This window comes from Elephantulus edwardii, unplaced genomic scaffold (assembly GCF_000299155.1).
Source record: "Elephantulus edwardii isolate Elephantulus edwardi_28Jun2011 unplaced genomic scaffold, EleEdw1.0 scaffold00225, whole genome shotgun sequence".
In the NCBI taxonomy this organism is placed as follows: Eukaryota; Metazoa; Chordata; class Mammalia; order Macroscelidea; family Macroscelididae; genus Elephantulus; species Elephantulus edwardii.
The window spans coordinates 4,968,681-4,977,757 of record NW_006399975.1 but is presented as its reverse complement, the minus strand read 5'-3'; the positions used below and the strand labels follow the sequence as shown (position 1 = coordinate 4,977,757).

The 9,077-nt window shown below is 40.2% G+C and overlaps 1 protein-coding gene and 1 pseudogene across 1 annotated transcript in view; one reads left to right on the top strand and one right to left on the bottom strand.

Annotated features, from left to right (window-relative positions):
- Positions 1 to 279: 279 nt before the first annotated feature.
- Positions 280 to 872, bottom strand: LOC102866420 (annotated as a pseudogene).
- Positions 873 to 900: 28 nt separating this feature from the next.
- The window catches only part of CCPG1 (cell cycle progression 1), a 34,902-nt gene continuing 26,725 nt past the window's right edge, over positions 901 to 9,077 (top strand). Inside the window, exon 1 of the mRNA XM_006898254.1 lies at positions 901 to 969. Coding sequence (XP_006898316.1) covers positions 901 to 969 — 69 coding nt within the window. The remainder of the gene's footprint in view (positions 970 to 9,077) is intronic.

Here is a 9,077-nt window from a genome sequence, read left to right as displayed (position 1 = left end):
TAGTATATCCGACTTACTGATTAGTTCCACAGTATTGCCTAGATTGTATATATTTTTTATATTTGATAAGGGGTTTCTTTTATTTGTAAAATCATTTAGACACTCTGCCATGAAAATCCAACTAGGCATTCTCCCAGCATGAGACCCATCATTTAAAGCAGGCTTCCACGTAAAAAATGGTGAGGTATCATTTCATGCCCTTGTGGAGAGTCTCCTTTTCTTCAAGCTGCCGATGTTGCATCATCAAATCTGTATTTCAGAATCTGCATCTCTGATGTGCTATGGCCAAGAGGTTATTCTTGAGAGAATGTAAGCCCAGGCACTGCTCTCTGATGATTCTTTATTGGCTAAGGGGGCACCACACTGTTCTTTTAGCAGCATCTCCATTATTCCAGTTCCCTTTTGGGCACCTTGTTTTAAGATCGTGCTTTGAAAAGTTTCCAAAATACAGTTGAGAAATCCATCCCCAGTGATTGAAATCCTGCCTCTTTGAATAAACTCTGTGCAATTTGGTTTTCCACACTTTCCCGGAAGACTGACTCTTCCTTAATGGAAACGTACTGTGTCCATGTAAGGCCGTGACTCTATATATCCATGCTTCTTTCCTGAGGATTGAGCCACGATTCCTCTTCTAACTGGATATTAGGTATTTTTAAAATGCTCACCTTCCTTAAAATTTCTGGAATCACATTCTGACAGACTGCAATCCTTTTCCTATAGATGATTCCTGTGGATATATCTCTTTTTTCTTCCACTATTTTCACAGAGATGACATTTTTCTCCATGGGGATGGGATACTTTCGGAGAAAGCTGGAAACCACCTGCTCGAAGGGGTACTTGTACACCTGGTTCACGTCCACCGTGACCACCATCCTCGCTCCGCCGACCTTCGCGCCAACCATGCCTGCGGGAGCGCAGGACCACCCGAGCTCTGCCTCGGCCCGCAGGGTTCCACGCCGGAGGGGCGTGGTGGGCTCTAGATTGTATATTTTAAATATTGTCCAAGTTAAAGATTTTTAAAAATTAGGTAATGACCAACTACTAAAATTATAGAAGCAGTAGTTTGACACAGCTGCAAGGCCTGGTAAGCTTAAGGTATTTCAAAACAGAAAATGCAGACTCATCTAACAATGCAGAACTTCTAGAGCCCAAATTGTTTGTGTGTTTAAGACGAGGAAGTTACCTTGTTTTAAGTAATAGCTATTCAATTTTCAAAAATTTTCTTCCTGGCAGTTTTGTAGTTTTGAGTACATGAAAATTTAAAAATGTGGAAAAAAAATTAAAAATTTGTAGTCTTTTAAAATTCACAATCAGTAAGATCTTACTTTTTTACTTTTTGAGAGGAAATGTGACCCTGTGTTTTATGAAGATTAGCAAGAAATTGTTAGTTATAGACTTTTGTTGATTTGTTTTTTTAAGGGCCATTTAGTGTGAACAAAAGGCCTGAAGCCTTTCTATAACTATCAACATTTATCAAAGTTCACCGAGTTTTTCCGGAGACATGTTGTTTAGGAAGTGGACACCGCTCCTGTTTCAATCCCTATAAGAAACTGCTTGCACCATTTTGGCGCTCCTGTGGTCAAATCACTTGTGGTCAAATCTTAGACCATGCAGTAAAGGCCTGTCATTTCTTGGCACCAGTTTCCTCCTTTCCCTCTTGATCCGACTCTGTCTGACAAAGTTTATATACATTGTTTTAAGTTTTTTAAATTGGGATGGGAAAAGAACATTGAGTTACTGCATTTACTCTGGTAGCCTAGTGGTAAAGGAGTTGGGCTGTCAACCCAGACGTGCTCTGTTCGCATGCCCCACAGTCTCTGTGGGAGAAAACTCGCCTACCATGCGAGTTACAACCTCTAAAAATTCTTGGAGGATCAACTATTAATCTGTTCTGACTTGTTAGCAATGAATTTGAGGGGAATTTTTCCCCCCCCAAATGTTAGCTAGTTCTCACCTCTTTGTCCAATAGGAGGGAGTTCTGGTGGCCTAGTGATGAGGAGCTAAACTGCCAACCCAAAGGTTCAGTTTCATCTCATTCCATGCAGATTCCTGCTTCTGAATATCCCCCAGAGGGTCAGCTATGAGTTGGTTCCAGCTTGACCATGTATAATAATTACAACAGCAGCACTTCCAGCAGGAGCCATAAAATTGATAACTTCTCTCATTCTTTTTCTAGTTTCCTAATGGAGGAATAATAATGTGACAGTTGCCCTCAGGCCCCGATCACTCCTTGAGAAACCTGATAAGATCTATAACAGGACATGAATCATGATAAGACTGTCTTCCCTGTTGTTGTTGTTATGTGCCTTTGCGACTCATAGCGACCCTATGTACAACAACCCTAAACCCTGCTCTATCCTGTGCCAATCGCACTGCCTCTGACACACCCATCCCAATTACCCCAGTCACTGAATCAGTCCACCTCATAGAGGGTCTTCCCCTCCTGCGCTGTCCCTCCACTCTACCCAGCATGATGTCCCTCTCCAAAGACCTGTCTCTCCTTGCAACATGTCCAAAGTATGTCAGACAAAGCCCCAGAATCCTTGCCTCCAAGGAGTAGCCTGGTTTAACCCTCTCTAGGATGAATATGTTTGTTTTCTTGGCAGTGCATGGTACATTCAATACTCTTCTCTAGCACCACAGCTCAAAGACGTCAATTCTCCTTCTGTCCTCCCTAGTCATTGTCCAGCTCTCTGATGCATAACAAGTGATTGCAAAGACCATGGCCTGTATCAGGCGCACCTTCGTCTCCAAAGAGACACCGTTGCTGTGCCAAGAAATCTGGAGAACAACCACTTGGCCAACTGACTGGAAGAGATCTATATTTGTTCCCATTCCAAAGAAGGGTGACCCAACTGAGTGTGGAAACTACAGAACAATAGCACTGATTTCACATGCAAGCAAGATTCTACTGAAGATTATCCAAAAACGACTGCAACGGTACATCAGCAGAGAACTGCCAGAAGTCCAGGCTGGGTTTAGAAGGGGTTGTGGTACTAGGGATATTGTAGCCCATGTTAGATGGATCTTAGCTGAAAGCAGAGAATACCAGAAGAATGTCTATCTGTGTTTCATTGATTATGCAAAGGCATTTGACTGTGTGGATCATAACAAACTGTGGCTGACTCTGAGAATTTAATCGTCTTCCCTAGCCCTCCCTAAATCCCCCATAAAACGTGGCTGCCCTTGACTGCCCCTGCACCATTGCCATTTTGACTGGTCAGCCTGTGGTCCAGTCACTTGGCATCCCTTTTAGGCCATGCAGTAAACGCCTCTTCATTTCTTCAGACCAGCTTCTTTCTCTCACTCTCGCCCTTTACTCTTTTTGCTCATTTTTTGCTAATTCTGGCTTCACATCATAATAATAAAAAAAATAAAATGAACACTACCACCACTTAACTTTAATCTTCTTTCTTTGTATCTATGAATATAGCTGTGTCTGTTGTTGGGTGTTGGTGAGTTGACTCTACCTCATCACAACCTTATGCAACAGATTGAAACCTTCCTGATGCTGTACCGTCTTCCCATCCATTGTTGCGTGTCTGTCCATCTCATTGAGGGTTTTCTCCTTTGACCCTCTGCTTTTCCTATAATGTCTTTTTCAAGGAATGGCCCCTCCTGACAACAGTTTCACCATCCTTGCTGGTGAGGAGCACTATGATGGAACTTCCTCCAAGACAGTGTCTGTTCTTCTGGGTTCTTAGTACTCTTTGCTAGTATTGCACACAGTTCAAAGGCATCAGTTCTTCTTTGGTTTTCCTTACTTATTGTCTTAGTCTTTAAATAGATGTCTTTGGTCTTTAGCACTTTAAAGATTTGGTCCTTGGCAGCATACTTGCCTGGTGTGGTAAGTTTTGATTTTTTCACTGCTGTTTCTGTGGGTGTTGATTGCCAATCCGTATAAAATAAAATCATCGACAGCAGTCAGTTTTTTCTCCATTTAATGTCTATATCTGACATCTTTACAAATAGGAGTCATCATGAAATAATGAGTTATGGCTAGAGTCTAGTTGTCAGTATCTAGAGCCTTGTTGGTTTGTTCTAAATTTTTTAAAGTCATTCTAATGATCTTCTTTCAATGCTGAAATCTTAGTTTAGCATCCCTTTCTGTGCAGTCTAAATTTTTTAATGTCATTCTAATGATCTTCTTTCAATGCTGAAATCTTAGTTTAGCATACCTTTCTGTGTGGTAAGTTTCCTCCTTATTGGTCATCTTGTGCCTCTCTTCTGTGTTATTCCTCCCTACTAGTTCATTCTTTTTGGCATGTAAATATTTGTGTCTTTTCTCTCTTGAAATATTTCATGTTGATAACAGCGTCTAAACTCTAGCCATAATCCTTCCTATTTCTTTTCATGATCACCTACTTTTTTCCCTTATTTTACATTGTGATTTGTGTACATTTTCAGAACAGATTGGCATTCCATTCAACTATGTATATATTTATGATTGGTCACCATCTCTACATTGTATCAGAACTCTTCTTGCCATCTCCCAGTGGTACTTGTTTCTGTTCATTCTGTCCTTTTGCTTCCTGCCTTCTTTGTGATATCCTTCAGCACATGCTGCCCTTGTGATGTTTTGTTGATTATTTTAAGGGCTGAGTACCCTCCCTGATGTTATTGACCATTGTTGTTGTTATGTGCTGTAGAGTTGGAACCAATTTATAGCTGGCTCTCTTGCAAATATTCAGCGGCTGTAAATTGAATAGAAGGAGATTGCCCATCTCGTGAGCAACTAACTGGTGAATCAAACCATGTGCTTTTGGGTTGGCAGCTCAACTCCTTACCACTAGCCCCTCAGAGCTCCCAAGTGACCAAGAGATCTATTATTTGAAAGTTGTGCTACAGGTCCTGTTCCAGGCTCAACAGGTGCCAAGGGCCAGTAGTTTCAGGATTCCATTAGGAAGCTGGGTTACTTTTCTGTGATTTCTTTAAGTTTTGTTCTACATTTATCTCTTGCTCTGCCCAGGACCTTCTGTTGAATTCATTTCACAGCAGCCAGCAGTGGTCACAGGGCACCATCTTTTAGTTCTGATCTAGTTGTAAAAGTTGAGGTTCATGAGGACTTTTATTCTGTGCACTAATTTTTACTATGCATCTTTTATTTTCTTCACTCTTCTTTACTCCATAGAGAGAAGAGACACCAGTAGTTGCACCTACATTAATTCTTGAAAGTTTTAAAGTCTCTATTTGGCTCTTATGTCTTTGTACAGTATATTATAGCAATTGACCTTGATAATATGTCCAACTCTTTATTGTTCTTACGTGCCTTCTAGTTGCGTACAAGTCATAGTGCAACCCTATGAACAAAATATCTGAACCCTCCTGTTCTATCCTGTGCCATGCTCATACTTCCTTTACACACAAAAGCCTATTGTGGCAGTCACCACCACAGTCCACCTAGACAAGGGTCTTCTCTCCTTCGCTGATCCTCTATCCTTCTGAAAGGAATAGCCCCTCCTAGCAACATGCCCAAAGTATGTGAGAAGAAGCCTCATCATTGTTTTGCCTCCAAAGGGCTCTCTGGCTTCTCCCTCTGCAAGACATATTTACGTTGTTCTTTTGGCTGTCCAAGGGATGGTCAGTGTTCTCTAACACCACAGCTTAGAAGAAGTAGTTCTTCTTCTGTAATCCTTATTCACTGTCCAACTCTTTATAAAGTACATATTACTTCTCTTTTAACTATCTTCCTTGTACTTCTTAGTCCTCTGAATGACACCACCAAAAAATCCTTCTGTTTGTGTCACAATCAATAATACCCTTGGTACTTGCAGTCAGAAGACCAGGAGACATATTGCATGGGCAAGTCTGCAGTCAGGGTCCTCTCCAAAGTACTGCAAAGTAGTGATGTTAGTTTGAAGACTAAAAAGTGTATGATTCAAGCCATGGTTTTTTAAATCACTTGCTATTCCTCTGAGTGCTGGAAAATGAATAAGGATGGCAGAAGAAGAATTGACGCCTTTGAATTATCATGGAGAAGAGTATACTGAGTAAATATCCTGAGGACTGCCAAAAGAACAAGCAGGTATGTCTTAGAGCAGGTGAAACCAGAATGGTCCTTGGAAGGAAGGATGGTGTCGCTTTGTCTCACATATTTTGGGCATGTTGCTAGGAAAGGCTGTTCATTTGAAAGAGACATCATGGTTGGAAAGGTAAGCAAAAGAAGGAAGACATTCAACGAGATGGAATGACTGTTGCTATGGTTCAGCTGTGTTGATGAGGACAGCACAAGTTAGGACAGGGTTCAGATCTGTTGTTCATAGGGTGTACTCAATTTGATGACACTTAACAAGAACCATTGTGCCAAAACTTGGAAATCATATTGAATACTTTTAATATATATCCCATATCCAAGCCTGTCTTAGTTTATCTTATAAACATTATTTTCCTATTTTTATCTGTCAGCATGGTGACTTCTGCCTTAATTCATACCCTGAATATTTCTTAATTTAAAAGAATGACATGTCTCATCTTTTCTAATCTTCTGTTACATTTTCCAAACAAAATGAAAGGCCCTTTCTGAAATCACTAATTTCTCCGAGGTGGTTCCCCATTGTCAATGAAGATGTCATCATGTCTGATGAAAGTTCAGAATTCTTAATATGGAACATAAAACCATCTTTTCTTTTAAATTCCATCCTTCAACCTAAAAAGACACTTTTGATTAAAACTATGCTGTTGTTGTTGTTGTTGTTAAGTGCCATGAGTCCACTATGACTCATAGTGACTCTGTAAATAATGGATCTAAACCTTGCCCTGTCCTGTGCCACAGGACAAAGACAATCATTCTGGAATCAGAGAGATCATCAACTTAATGACAAAGGAGTCCTCTAAATCACAGCCTTCGCTTATACTTGGAGTCAAAGATTATAGACACCAGTCATTGGAGATCAGATCATAATACAGTCTGTTACTGTTGGAGAAATGGCCAGAGGACTCTGTATTGAAAAATGTATACAATTGTAGAATAATTGGCATTTGTAGAATTTCAGGTTGTAGGATATGATCAAGAAGGAGAATTGATGCCTTTGAGCTGTTGTGTTGGAGAAAGAGTATTTAATAATATCATGGACTGCTAAGAAAATGAACAGGTTCATCCTGGAGAGGGTTAAACCAGGCTGCTTCTTGGAGGGAAGATTCTGAAGCTTCATCTGACATCCTTTGGACATGTTGCAAGAGGGACCCTTCCTTAGAGAGGAACGTCATGTTTGGGAGGGTGGAGGGACAGCGCAGGAGAGGAAGATTCTCTTTGAGGTTGATCGATTCATTGACTGGGGTAATGGGGTTAGGTGTGTCAGAGACAGTGAGATTGGCACAGGATAAAGCAGGGTTTAGGACAGTTGTACATAGGGTCGTTATGAGTCACAGGCGACTCGGCACATAACAACAACAACATCATTAATGTCTGTGAAAGGTCTATAGATGGTCAGTGAAAGAGGAAGATCCTCAACAAAATGATTGACACAGTGACTCCCAACAGTGGTTTTTCAGAGGCAGTAAACTGCAGGAGAGACAGCGGTTTTTCAGAGGCAGTAAACTGCAGGAGAGAAGATTGTCCATCTTATTGCAACTGATGGATTAGAATCCCATGACTTTGGATTATCAGTGAAACTCTTTACCATTAGGCCACCAGAATTCTCTATGGAGTAATTGTTGTTTTTAGATGCTGGGGAGTTGTATAATTCACAGGGATCATATGAACAACAAATCTGTACCATCCTCATCATCTTTGACATACTCAAGCCCATTGCATTATTCACTGTCAGTCCAGCTGGTCAAGAGTCTTTTTTTTTGCCAACCCTCTGCTTTTCTAAGCATGATGCCTCTTTTCAAGGGATAGCCTGTCCTAACAACATGCCCAAAGTATGTGAAACAGAACTTGGCCATCTTTGCTTCCAAGGAGTGCTCTGGCTGTATTTTCTCCAAGACATATTTGTTTGTTGTTTTGGCAGTCCATAAGATCATCACCATTCTTCTCTAGCACCACAACTCAAAGGGATCAATAATTCTTCTGTTAGCCTTATTCATTGTCCAGCTTTCAGAAGGCCATGGCCTGAGTCAATCTTCAAACTGACATCATTGCTCCTGACTTCAGACTTCTAGTGCAGTGTATCTCCTGATCTCCTGACTGCTAGTACCAGGTGTGTTAATTATAGATCCAACTAGATGAATTTCAGTTTTAATCTTTTCTCCATGTATGATGATATTGCCTATCAGTCCAGTTGAATAGTTAGGCACACATAATAGGTGTTCAGTAGGAAGTTCTGGTGGGGTAGACTGTAAGGACTTGTGCTGCAAACCCAGTGGCAGGGCTCTCAGGTGATTTGAATCCTCCATTGTTTCCACTAGAGAAAGATGGGCTTTCTTCTCTCATGAAGTTAACAGTCTCTGAAAACCTGGAGGTTGAGCTGTGAGTCAATTGATAGCAAAGAATTTGAGGTTTTTGAGTACTGCTTAAATAGTATTTGTTGAATGAATAAATGAATATAATAGTCATGTTCCCTATAAAGATTTGTCAGGTCATTGTTATGTACTGCTAAGTCAAATATTTATTGTGATTACAGTTGTATAAAAAGTAGAGTTAACTATAAACAATATCTTTTTAATGATTGAAGTATTTGTTAAAGCAGACCCTTTGATGTAATTTTAAGGAGACAAAAGTCCTGGTAAATGTGAAAGAAACACAGTAGAAATAGGTTCTTCAAAGCATTCTTAAATATTTGATCACATTACAGGTATTTTTGCTGTTTTTCATTGGTTGCCTTACAGTGGAATTATAGGCGTGTAGGAGAATAATGACCCATTCTTCTCCATCATATCTTGTTCTAGAAGATATGGTAATGGATACCTTGCCTATTTCTTTGTAAAATGTAGCTCCTGGGGAATTATGAGGACCACCATCACTCATATCAGGTAACATTCACTTTAGTTGTATTTTATGGATAAAATTAATATTACTGTTGTATTATTATAGGTTTGACAGCTACTGTCTAGTATGTTTTAAAATGACATATTTCATCATGACTCACCCCTGAGCTCAATCTCTTGTTGTCTATATGATGTTTCTACTTGTATTT